Raw genomic sequence first — 13,541 nt, forward strand, 5'->3', positions numbered from 1 at the left:
ATTTCTGCAACTCTGGGACTACAGGTCCATGTTGCCCCACCTCATTCCTGGAGGTATAGCTGCAAACATAATGAAGTCCTCTAGTGTGGAGGACAACCTATCTATCTCAGCGGACGTTGCTGCCCGGTCCTTCTTCTCTTGCTTGTCCTATTTCCTGAGAGGACACTGCGTACTGTAGTGGCCGAACTCACCACATATGAAGCACTTGACCTTTGACAGGTCCTTCCTCTTCTCCCCTGGTCCCTAACTGGGACCCTTTGATGCTAGGGCCACATTCTCCTCTTCACCTTTTACACCCTCGTTGCTGCTCCCATTGATGTTGCTCTTTAATAGAGCTCGCCTCAACTCCTCTCGCTATAGGTCGAACGACATCATGTCCCATTTAGATAATGTGTCTTTGCCCAAGATACTTTGGACAAACACCTGCCACTCCTCTAAGACACTATTTAGTGCCAACTGTACAAGTTCTGTGGGTTAAGGTGCCTCCCTAACGGCTACGAGCTCATCTCGGACTTCCTTACTCCTGGTGAGGAAGGCATCTATGCTTTTGCCCTTGTGCATCTTGATGCTTCCCAACTTCTCCTGTAGGAACATCTTCCTTTGTTAGAAAGTACTCTGATATAGCTCGGAGAGAGCATCGCAAATTTTCTTGGCCGTCCCTTTGTTTGTCACATGTGAGACCAGTGTTGATAATATCGGTATCGGGAAAATATCGGCGAGGGTCTGGAAAATATCTTATCGGAAATATCGGCGAAAATATCGGCGAAAATATCGGCAAAATATCGGCAAATATCGGCAAGCATAAAAAATGCATAATATATTCATTTTTTTTCAGATTTCTAAACATATAAAGCAATAACAACATGAACTAAACACATTGGCACATAAATATGAAGAAAACACTGATATATATGATATCAAATAGAAATGATACATCAAACTTCAAAGGCGATACCAAATCCTGCTGATCCCTGATAGTGATAAATTGATAATTGTCCAATCAAGGACTCAAACAAAAATTAAAATAACATCACACATCCTGCTGATCCCTGATAGTGATAATTGTCCAATCAAGGACTCAAACAAAACAACATCACATATATAAAACTTTAAAAGTATTTCATCATCATGAGTTATAAACTTATATGTAGCAAAAGTTGCAAAACAAATAAAACTAGCAGCTATCTATCTGAGACCATTGGCCTCTCCCTAGCAGCTTTCTTTCTGTCTTGTTCAGCAATTGCTTCACGAGCTTTTTGTATAACCTCTGCACTAGAAACCATACAAGGCATGACATCTGCATCATATGCAGAGAGTTTAGCCAGATGGTATTTCAATCGTGTAATCCCTCCTGACATCTTGGTCCCACACAAGTTGCATGATATAAGTGCCTGATTTGCCCCACCAACAGCCTCCCCATACTCCCAAAATGGGTCCAAAGCTTTTGGCATATTTGACATTTGTACTTGTAGTGAACTAATTCAAACCTAGGGCACAAAAAAAAACAAAAAATTGGCATTAAATGAGTATAACTATACAGTGCCCAGCAAACACTCAAGAAACTATTTTAATTTTTAAAGCAACATCTTCATGTTCAGAATTTAAACAACAAAAGCAAGCATAAAAAATGCATACTATATTCATTTTTTTCAGATTTTTAAACATATAAAGCAATAACAACATGAAATAAACACATTGGCACATAAATATGAAGAAAACACTGATATATATGATGTCAAATAGAAATGATATATCAAAGGCGATACCAAATCGTGCTAATCCCTGATAATTGTCCATTCAAGGACTCAAATGTGGAGAACCAATACAAAATAACATCACATATAATAATAAAAGTATCTCATCATCATGAGTTACATGTAGCATAACAAATAAAACTAGCAGCTATCTATCTACTGCCCTCTCCCCCTTTTACGGGAAAACATGATGGGCTGTTTGTCAGGCCTGCCCCTAGTAGTAGAAGGCCCTGACACTGCCTCTGCACCTAATGTCAAATAATGAGTGATAGGCATGGAGCTATGCTCTCCTATATCTATAGCAGATGGTGTTGATGCTGATGCTCCCGCAGTGTCCTCCTCCAGCTCCTCCTGCTCCTCCTCTAAGTGCTGCTGCTCCTCTGACTCCGAGTCCTCCTCTTGCTGCCCCTGCTCTAATGGATCATCTGCCACTGGCTCCTCCAACCATGAAGGTGACTCCTCCAATATGGGCTCCTGAGACTCCACCCTCCACGGAGACAATACATCAATATTGTCTAAGGAAATGGCATCTGGATCCACTGGTGATTCTATTTGCCTCACTCGAAGTCGGATGTTGTAATGCACATACACCAAATCGTTGAGGCGTGCGAACTCCAACCTGTAAGAGTGTCAAAAAAAGTAATGAGTCTTGACTCTTGACTCTTGAGTCTTGACACTTGAAGGTCATAAATTAAAAATTAAAAATTACAATAAGTGTAATTGCTCAACTGAAGGCTTGAGTTCAAAGTTATACCTGTTGCGCTTTTTGGCGTGTATTTTCTCAAATACACTCCAATTGCGCTCACACCCTGAAGAGCTACATGTTTGACTCAAGATTCGTATAGCCAAATTTTGCAAATTTGGTACCCTTGCACCATAGCTTCGCCACCAAAGATCTACAATAAAATAATGAAATAAAAAATTCAAAAACTTAAAAGTTAAAACATAATTAAATTCAAATTTATAATTTCTAATGAGTGATGACTTGTCACTTACGTGGCATGAAGAGGGCCCTTTCCTTAATGGCATCATCAAAGCCAAATAGGCCAACACAATCCTGATAATTATGTATCTCGCGGCTGATTTTGAGACGAAGCTCAGAATCAGGTACCATCCTCTCAATACAGGAATGGAGCCCTTCAATCACCTCGCCATCAAAACGAAAATTGCATTTGTATGCAAATGCAGGGTTGAGGAAGAGTGCTGCTGCATGAATGGGTCGATGAAGCATCCCTGTCCACCGACTATCGATCACATCCCATAACATCATCTGCCTATTAAGGCCAGCAGAACCCTTGTCTGCATAATAGGAACGAATGGCCTCCTTGGCCCTATCCATGCCCTCATACAAATAAGGCATTGCAGGCTTCTCTCCATCCACCAATCTAAGAACCTTTACTATAGGTTCGCTAACTGCACATGCTTCTTCTACTCCACGCCAAAATGTCTCAGAGTACACCATTTTTTCAATGGCTTTCCCATCAGGTCTCCTGCTGTATCTACAACCACGCCAATCATTAGACACAAACATTTGCTTCAACTCGTACTGACATCGAAGCAAAGACTGAAGAGTAATAAAGGTTGTGGCAAAACGTGTGATGGCAGGACGCCGCAACTCCTTGTTTCCTGTGAACCTCCTCATAAGGCTAAGAACAATAGCATGGTTATAAATAAACTTGGGGATGCTCCTAGCCATATGAACTGCCTCCTTGATGAAGGAGAGTTTCCCCATATCCTCAAGCAACAAATCAAGACAATGCGCTGCACATGGAGTCCAGAACAATGTGGGATGCCTCTCCATAAGCATTCTGCCGGCAGACACATAATTAGCTGCATTGTCTGTTACGACTTGCACCACATTCTGCACACCAATCTCCTGAATGAACCCATCTAACAACTCACATATCGTTGCTGCATCTTTGATATGTTCTGATGCATCCAACGATTTAATAAACATGGTACCTTTAGGACAATGTACCAAGAAATTTAGAAGGGTCCTACCCTTCCTATCTGTCCAACCATCAGACATCACTGTGCATCCAGTGACTTCCCATGTCTGTTTCAACTCCGCCAATCTAGAGTTGATGTCCTCTTTTTCTGCTTGAAGAATTGGCCCCCGCAACTCCTCATATGTGGCACTTTTGTACCCTGGGCCCACAACAGCAATAGCATCACACATTGGTTGCCAAAATGGATTGGTTTTTGTGATGCTGAGAGGTAAGTCGCTCCAATAAATACACCTCCCCATGACTCTATCTGCTTCTTCCTTCTCCTTTTTTTTGACAAGCGATTTTATGCCAGGTTGTGCTCCAGCTCCTGTTCGTGGAACAAAAAATGATGACCTCGCATTCACACTAGCATGTGATGGTGTGCCAGTTGTGGAGCCCCTCCCACTAGCGCCAGTAGGGCCACTACCCTGAACATCAAAATCATGAGAAGATATCCCAAAGGATCTACCTGCACGTTCAACTTTGTTTCTTTCCGCCTCTTCCTTCTTTCTGTCCTTTTCTTCAATTGCCTCAAGAGCTTTTCGTATAAGCTCCGGACTAGAAACTCTACAAATGCCAACATCATGTCCAGGGAGTCTAGCAAGATGGTATTTCAGTCGTGTAACCCCACCTGTCATCTTGTCCCCACACAATTTGCATGAAAGATATGCACGATTTGTCCCACCATCAGGGATCCCATACTCCCAAAATGGGTCCAAGTTTTTTGGCATATTTGTATTTTTGTATTGCTGTTAGCCGCTAACTCAAAAGGAAACCTACAGCACCAAAAAAAATTTGGAATTAGTAACTTAATAACTTAATAAGTAATACGAATTTACGAAATTCCATGGGTGCAGGTCTCATTATCAAATCCTCATTCTTCAAAGACAAATGGACTAAACTTTAACAAAGTTCTACAAGAAAAATCCAAAGGTCTTGAAAGAAAATTAATTTTTTAATAGCCTAGCTTTTAAAAATTAAAAGTGTAAGAGCAATAACAGTATAAGTTAACAGTATAACTGCAACGCTGCAATTTTACAGGTTCAGCCATATCTTTATACAGGTTTACAGGTAGAGGCTATGTGACACTAAAGCACAAGGACCTACCCTCTACACTCTCCATTAGTGCTAATGCAAAATGAAAGGCAGCATAGGCTTAGGGCTTCAAAAAAGAAAATCTCCACTTGCATTGCAAGAACGAAGAAGCTGACAACAAAGATCATTAACCATGTGACCAATTCTGTGCCAATTAGAGGTTGCCATGTGGCAAAAAGGAAATACGCCTAAAAGATCATTTCATGCATGAAAGAACACTAACACCCAAGGAAGGTGTTGTAAATATTTCTTGGGTCACCTTGCATATAGAGAGCTGGTAGAGAAGTGTACCACTGTACAGGATCGCCACATAAACAATGAGTGTGCGATAACGCTTCTTCGACTTCCTTTGGCCCTCTATGAAGGGAGGAGATGGACAGAGAAAGGGTTCTTCGATGAGATTTAGTTGGTTCATGTGAAGGGGGAATAGCAATAGAGGGAAGGAGAGTTGACCTTCCATTACAAAGAAGAAGCCAATATTTCCACTTATTGAGAGAGAGCTCAAGCACTCAGGATTCAGGAAGAGTAGTTGAAAAGCCATATTGAATTGTGTCAATTTGATATTTTGGAATTATTGACTTTTGGTTCAGTGATGCATTGAATGCCAATTTGGGATGTTAACCAAGCTGCAGCACTGAAGGAGACAGCATTCTTACAGACAGTAAAGAAGATTGACTATTTGACACACCAAGAGGGAAATGTCATCCCAGCTTTTAAGAGCCAGAGCCAAGATTCCAAAGCAGAAGGACAGACTTCTAGTGCATTATGAGTCTGCACTAAATATTTCAAAGAGCAGTCACAAAGAAAATAATTTTTTGACACCTTGGAGTCATCTTTCCACAGTGAGACCTATACCGTCTTATAGAGTATATTTTTATCTTGCTAATGAGCCCTTACTCGCCCTCAAACTCCCGGTGGTTGAGGAGATAATGAATTTTTAAGTTAGAAATTTTTTTTTGCAGCCTAGTCGACCAAAAAAATAAACCAGTAATTGAAGTCGGCCTGCTCCCAGAAGACGTGTCCCTTCATGTCTAGACGAAATCACTATAAATATTAAATATAAGTCAAGACTCAAAACATTTCATTTCAGATAAATATTAATTAAATTCGGTGATTATTTGATTTCAGAAACAAGACACAGAACAGCAAGGAATGTTCACATCTCGTGAACCAAGGCCGAGGAGAATTTTTAATCACAGTTTGGGCATTTAAGAATCTATGAGCAATGCTCACAGAATAGAGGCAAGCCATAGATAACATATGTGGACAGTGGGATAAATAAGAGCCATGCGATCAATAAATAAGAGCCATGGGATAAATAAGAGCCATGCGATGACTGTAGAAGAGTCAAGACAAACACTGCGATCACTGTAATAACTTATAAGTTATAGACTGTGCGTTGACGTTCGACTCTCCATGCATATAGAATGACGTGCATGCAGCATACCTGTAGGCTGGCCGCTGTAAAGTTTAAAGTTTTAAACCCTCCTTCGCAGCCAAAAACTTCAAACCCTCCGCACTGTTCGCACTCGCAGGGTCTCTCTCCAGCTCACGAAAATGTAATCACGGTTTGACGGTAAACAAGTTACAAAAAACCTAATTTATAAACCTTGCCGGCGAGATTCACCATCGTCGCGCGATTTTTATACAAATATCGCCGAAATCTCGGCAATCTCGCGAGATTTTCGAAATTACAAAATAGCGCGATATTTTATAGCCGAAATTTCGTTTTAGAGAAAATCGCGCGATATTTACGATTTTCGCCGAAATATCGGCGATATTATCAACACTGTGTGAGACTATATGATCTCGGACTCCATCCAAAATCATTTGCTTTGCCTTCGCCATCGCTTTTGTGTACTCCTCTAGCTGATTAGGGTCTCGGGGTATTGCCACTGCGTTCTCTGCATAGGTCTTTGAGCCATGTTCATCTAACAGGAAGGACATCCTAGCCTTCCAGATGACATAGTTAGAGGCTCCCTCCAACCTATCTTGATCTCTAAGCCCAAGCGTGGCCATCTCTGAATCTAATTTGGAAACTACCCCTTCCTCTGCTCCGCTGCTTGTTGAAATTTGGTACCGGAGGACAGGTGGTTCCCTTAGGCTTTGATCTTTGGCCTAGGGAAAAGTGTCCAAAAGAATTTAATTTTTCTCCTAAAGTGACTTTATAATTTTATAAAGTTAAATTTAATTTAAAAGTGACTTTAAGTGATAAAGTTACTAAGTCTAATTTTAAAGTAACTTTTATAAAGTCAATGAAAAATTAGAAAGGAAAAGTAACTTTGGAAATAAATGACTAAGTGGGTCTTTATTAAAGTGGGGTGAATTAAAAAATAGAAAGTGAGATTTAAATGAGCATTTAATCTCAGCCATTGATCTAAATCTATTTCAGCCATTGGATTTAGAGATCACCCAAAAGTCACTTGGATCACCCAAAAGTCACTTGGAGTTATATTAAAGGAGGAAAAGGAGGAAAAGGTCATTCATTCTTTCATGAGCAGATTGGGAGAAGGAGAGCAAGAGAGCAAGAGAGATTTCTGAGCAGGGAGGAGAAGGAGACAACAGCTTGGCACACATTCCAAGGCAGCAGTTGAACAGATTTGTACAGCTGATTCAGCGCATAGTGAAAGGCAGATTTTTGCACAAAAATCGAGGAGCAGTTTGCTGATTTTTCTGCACACAAAACGGAGGCCGTACAACATTTATTGCTGTCCTGTTTGCTGTAATTTCCAGATTGCTATGAGGCACGGGAAAGGAGATAAGTTGTAAATTTGCTTGCTGATTTTTTGCTGAATAATTCTCACTGTAAAAAGACAATTTTCAGAAATAAAGAAGAGCTCTCAAACTGGTTTTCCCCAAGAGTTGTAGGGGGTTTTTCCAGGGTCAAGTTGACCAAAAATATCAGTGTTTTAATGACTGTTTTTGATTGCTGATTTTTAATTCTGCAATTTCCAGCATTCTGAAAAATTTCCAGAATTTGTGTTTTCAGCAATTTTTTTTTATTATTTTTTATTTTTTTATTATTTTTTATTTTATGCAGTCTGTTAAATGTATGGTTATGGGAATGGGCATTTAACTACATGGGAGAAATAAGGAGAAACTGAAAACCGGGGTGGGAAAACAGAAATTTCTACACTGCTGAATCTGTTACTTGCACTCCCTTCTGGAGCGAAGAACTCTGCTTGCAGCAATTGCCAATTGCAACTGGGAAAATCAAATTTAATGTCTAGAAACCCTTTGAGAAAAATTCCCTCTGTGTGTGCTATTTCTCTTCCACCAACGTTGCTTTTGCTACTGTAAACTACTGCAAAATCCTCTGCGCCCATAAAAAGGAATTTGCTCAGCGAAAATATGAGCTGTTGCTGCTCCCTCTGCCTGCTGGAATCATTATTCTGGACAAATCGAATTTTCTGCTCCCCTGCAATTGAAAATCGTACCCTTGCCCAACAATTCAATCTGCTTGGCTAGGCATTGCGTAGCCCCAAGAAATTTCGGCTTGCTGCTCCCTCTGAACAACGAAATTCTCTTCCGCCTCCGAGCTTCCCGTTTGTCAAACTCGTTGTGATACCATGTGAAAATTTCACTACTGAAATCCTATTGCAACAACTGGAATTAATTCTTCTAATCTTTAATTAATTTAACAATTTATTTGCTACGACAAATACCAAATAAATCACACTGCAACCTTCACAAATAGAACTATGGAAAATAATAGCACTGGAAACTGAGAAATATTCTAGCACACAAATAAAAATTGTCACAATTATTTATAATTTTTGGACAAATGTGAAAAACCCAACTTGGGAAACCTGTGTAGCAACTGAGGGTTTTTATTATTATGCAGTAGTGAAATTATCTAAGTACAATCTGGATGCCGAAAACTGGCAAAAATCTAGTGAGGAATTTTCCTCACCCCCACAAGCAATCCAGGCTCTGATTGCAGCTCTAAGTGAGCCGTCCAAACAGTTCTACGCAGGCCTGCGTCACCCTTGCACAATCCCTTCCATGCTTTGCTTGAATCAACTACTCCTCAAGCTGTCTAGTTTGCTGCTGACTGAGAAACTGTCTCTCCTGGCCTTTGGAATGTCTGTCCGATCTCAGGAATTGAAACTCTGTTTCTCCCTAGCAGAATCAAATTGTCGCTTAGAGGCTTCTGTGCAGCCCTTGCGCTGCCTCTCTGTGGCTGTCTCTCCCTCTCTCTGCAAAGTACTCACCGGATCTGGAAAATCTTCCTCCGGCTTCACTGTCCCTATCTCTCACTGTCTTTGCTTCCTTCTTTGGCTTTCCGCAACTGTTGCTGCTCTCTAGAAAATCGTACTGCCCAAGGAAATCGATCTCAAGTGTATGTTCTCCATCTACCCATCGACTTTTTATAATCGTGTGTTGGGACTCCAACAACCAAGATTAAATCTTATTCGATGACAAAAATTATTTCCTAGTCGATCCGTGTGAGTTTCTAGATAATTTGCACCTTATCTCAATTAATTCTTGTTAATTAACCCCTCTTTCTAAGTTTAGACTTATGAAATTTTAAAAAATAGGCTAATAATCTAATTGAGACACTTATAGATGGAATTACCAGAAATGATTTCTGGGTTATGGAGAACTCCTATGTTTTAGCCTCTCCACAAAGTTTCGAGACTAGAACACCTCCGATGCTACAATAACTAAAAAGCCAAAAGCTGGTTCCTAACAATCATATCTTCGGTTTGATCCCCAATGAAATGAGCAAAGTTCATTTACTGAATATCCGATGTAAAAAGGACATAGGCTGAAATCCATATAGCATAAGTAGTAAATATAATTAAATAGTGAATGACTGATAAGTTGGATGATATAATACCATGTGATGGTGTATTTATATACATTAACTAGTCATCATGTGACAGTGTTGAGTTGCCATGGGTCATATCTTTTAGTTGAGATGTGACTCTTCGTTTAATTATTTATTACAGACACAAATTACAATGTCTGTAACCACCTTCAAAAATGGTCCTATATTTTGACTAAATATTCTATTCTTGCTCTCACAAACAGCTTGATTTGTACTCTATCAAAAGCTGTGTACAATTTCATTTGGGTTGCTCCTTGGTACTGGTTTATTGGCTGATTTTCTACTGGTAATAGCGACACCAGATTTTGAAAAATCCTATAAAATATGAACCTTTCACATTCCAATAAGTCATTTTCCAGAGTCAAGTTGCTCTTGATTTAGATGTTCCTAACAGTAGTATTTTTCCAATTATGGTTACCTAATCTTTCACCATTCTCTAGAGATAACTTGTATGGAATATTGGATTTTCCATGAATCTGGTCTCACTAAGCTTGGGTCAGCTGAACAGTTCTGTTATGACGATCTCTACTAATTTGTTCATACTTCAGGAGTAAGTTGGAGGACCAATTTGTATCGACGGTGACTTCTAGAATTTTGCACTAATTACTGTGAAATTTTAAGCCATAGCAGCAGGAAATATCTTATTTCAAATGTATCCAGTCAAACTGAATATTGATGTTGAAAAACATGGCAGGATGTGATGGTACTCATTAAAGTGTCGGTCTAAGATCAGCCCTGCTCTGATCCCACATGTAACTTTCTAAGTTAGCCAAAATAGCACAATAAATAGTGAATACAATAACTATGAGTGAGGAGCACAACACCTGAGTATATAAATGATGATGAGTTGCACCACAACTGTCAAGAAGAATGGGAATATCTCTGAACAACCCCAAAAGGTAACAATATCAACTAATCATATACACCTGTGTCTGAATGAGCATAATAATTTTCTATATTATTGTGCTTACACTAGATGTACATTGTACCCTTTAAATCCCATTGAGCTACTTTTGTGGTGATTTTTTGGACTTCAATAAAAAAGTATCTTATTGTATCTAAACTTTTTTTCCAAGGAAAAGACTGTATATTCATTATTTGAAGCAGAAATACAAAATATCCATAGGTATGTGCTTTGAAGCTCTCAGAATTGCTCATTATGAACATCAAAAGTCTAAACATAGCTGTAAAAGTTTTCTCCTACCCATCCTATTCTTACATTCATCCATAAGGGGAAAAATGCCATTAAGGCCCTGCAGAAAGCAAGTCCCCCTTATATATAGTAATTTCCCACTTAGTTCCCATATCATGTCTGGCCTACTATTTCAATATTTATTTATGCAAGTGTCCTTTTTATTGACTATATGGATCACACCACACAAAAGTTAGTTTAATTAGGCTTCCATTTGAAGTTGATGTGGCTACTTATACCTATAAAAACTCGTGTTTTGAAAGTATATCTTCAGCTTACAACACTGTTGCACTTCTGAAGACTGTTTCCTAGTCGAGAAAATTAGACAATTTCAGACTACTATCTGAAATTGTTGTGGCTACCTAGGTCCTATATTGATAAATTCTTGTGTTCAAAGTACATGCCCAGCTTAAGGAATGATTACATTAAAAGAAAATACTAATCCTATTGACAAAAGGTAGCTAACATAATTTTAATATTATATTTGATTTTGTGACTTTCAATAGCTATGATGTAAAGATTCCCTTTTTGCCTCTGTATGTTGTTGCTCTTTGATCTATATATGGAGTGAATCATCGTGGGTACAACAATCTTTTTATTCTTAGTTTTATATTTGCCTTTACATTGTCAATTTCATGCTATAGATGCTTGAATTTTGAATTTTCGAGTGGTTTGCATTGTAGGCCATTCCAAGCTACACAGAACGCAGATCTATATTTGAACACTATGTGCGCACTAGAGCAGATGAGGAACGGAAGGAAAAGAGAGCTGCTCAGAAGGCTGCTATTGAGGGCTTTAAACAACTCTTAGACGAAGCATCAGAGGTAAGCTCCGTGGATTTTGTAATTTATGATAGGTGAACATTGTAGACTGTCTATTTATGTGTATATATGTGGTAGACTTTTATTTGTTTTGTATTGCTTATGGCTTTAGGATATTATGTTCATGTATTTGGTATTTTATTTCAGGATATAACGTATAAAACAGACTATGAAAATTTTGCAAAAAAATGGGGTCACGATCAAAGATTTGAAGCTTTGGATCGTAAAGAGCGGGAGTCATTGTTGAATGAAAGGTACATGCACGGTATTTTTTCATAGGAGTCATTTTTGAATAATATATATTTTTGTATTTTCATTTAGATTTTTGTCCTGATTTCTTCTTTGTGATATTTTGGCTTTGTGATAAAGCATTTAGATTTCAGATTCTTTGGGTGCCAAGCATAGGCCAGATACTTGTTATTTCTTCCTTTTGCTCATTGGATGTCTTTACTCCTTGCTCAGAAGCGAGTCCTGAGCAGTCTTTACCTATGGGAGTGTCAAACAGTTTCAATATGCTTCTGAGACTCTTTCTGTTCATAAAGAAGTCATTGAATTTACCTTAGTAGAGTTAGCAGCCTTTATGTAAGCGGAAATGACTTCTTGCAAGACATATGGCTTCATTGTGGAAGATAAAATCCATCTTCTGTTAAATTTCAGAACAAGATTTATGCAACAGTGTTAGTCATGGATTAAATGCGTTGTAGTGCATATGACCATATTCCTATGTTCTTTCAACTGTTAAGCTCCAGAGAAGAAATTTCAGACCATAAATTCCAAATATTAATTTTATGAAACCTTCTGCAGGGTGCTTCCACTGAGGAGAGCTGTGGAGGAGAAAGTGAAGGCCATACAGGCTGCTTCTATTGCCAGTTTTAAAGCTATGCTACGGGATAGAGGTGATATTAACTCAGGTAGCCGTTGGTCAAGGGTAAGCTCAATCTCTCTGAATATGTGTGATCATTTTTGGTGTACTAGTTTTGTTTATTATATTGATGTGATACTGTCTAAATCTCTAGTTGTCAATTTAGGTCAAGGATAGCTTTCACAGTGATTCAAGATACAAAGCAGTGAAAAGGGAAGATAGGGAAGCTTTGTTTAATGAATATGTGGATGAATTGAGAGCAGCAGAGCAAGAGGCTGAGCGGGCTGCGAAAGCAAAGAGGGAAGAAGAGGTATATCTAAACTCAATTTCTTTAAGCTCATCCTCTATTACAGTATTGGATGATGATGCTTTTCTCAGAAAGGATGGAGCATTCCTGTGGAATCTTGCTTGAAAAAAGTTGAAATCCATGCAGTATGAGACTGGTGTTGGCAAGGATGATTGCCTTAAGTGTTATGATAATGCCTGATTTATGGTACAAGGAACCAAGTTTTTCATGGAGAAGATGCGTTTAATGTTAGTCAGAGATGCAGGATCTCCTTCTTTATGGACAATCCATGAACATTAAATGTTTTCAAGTCTGAAGATTGAGTAATAAGTTGATTGATATATGCATATTAATTTTTACTGTAGGTTGAGGTACAGTTTGCTATAACTTACTGTTTTCTCATGTAATAGTCACCTTTCTATTCATAACATAAATTTTTATTTATTTATAAAGTTTCAGTGTCCTGTGCACACACAAGTGGATCATAATCCCACCCCCATGTCCTTTAATTTTAGGTTAATTGGGTCTAGCTCAAGTGGTAGGTAAGATAAAAAAAATTATGTCAATGTCCAATGAATGACCACAATAGTAGGTCAATGGGACTGAAGAGTCCAACCATGTGAATATAATGTGGTAGTGCAAGTGTAACTCGTAGAAATGTTGAAAATGTATTAAAGAAAGAAAGCTACATGAGTACAACATCACAATA

At 38.7% G+C, this 13,541-nt stretch overlaps 2 protein-coding genes across 2 annotated transcripts in view; one reads left to right on the forward strand and one right to left on the reverse strand.

Moving 5' to 3' along the window:
- Nucleotides 1-13,541, forward strand: part of LOC149156955 (pre-mRNA-processing protein 40C-like) — a 107,112-nt gene that overhangs the window by 63,997 nt on the left and 29,574 nt on the right. Inside the window, 4 exon segments of the mRNA XM_089438902.1 lie at nt 11,547-11,687; nt 11,832-11,938; nt 12,489-12,612; nt 12,713-12,856. Of these exon segments, the coding sequence (XP_089295028.1) occupies nt 11,547-11,687; nt 11,832-11,938; nt 12,489-12,612; nt 12,713-12,856 (516 nt within the window).
- On the reverse strand, nt 1,130-5,043 carry LOC149156956 (uncharacterized). Its single transcript, XM_089438901.1, has 3 exons — nt 2,751-5,043; nt 2,509-2,650; nt 1,130-2,373 (listed from the first exon to the last, which is right to left on the reverse strand). The coding sequence occupies exons 1-3, from the start codon at nt 4,471-4,473 to the stop codon at nt 1,911-1,913; spliced, it is 2,328 nt and encodes a 775-aa protein (XP_089295027.1). The 5' UTR covers nt 4,474-5,043; the 3' UTR covers nt 1,130-1,910.

The sequence above is a fragment of the Pinus tabuliformis genome, chromosome 9, assembly GCF_031772625.1.
Source record: "Pinus tabuliformis cultivar Carrire ecotype Pingquan chromosome 9, CPIR1, whole genome shotgun sequence".
Classification (NCBI taxonomy): domain Eukaryota; kingdom Viridiplantae; phylum Streptophyta; class Pinopsida; order Pinales; family Pinaceae; genus Pinus; species Pinus tabuliformis.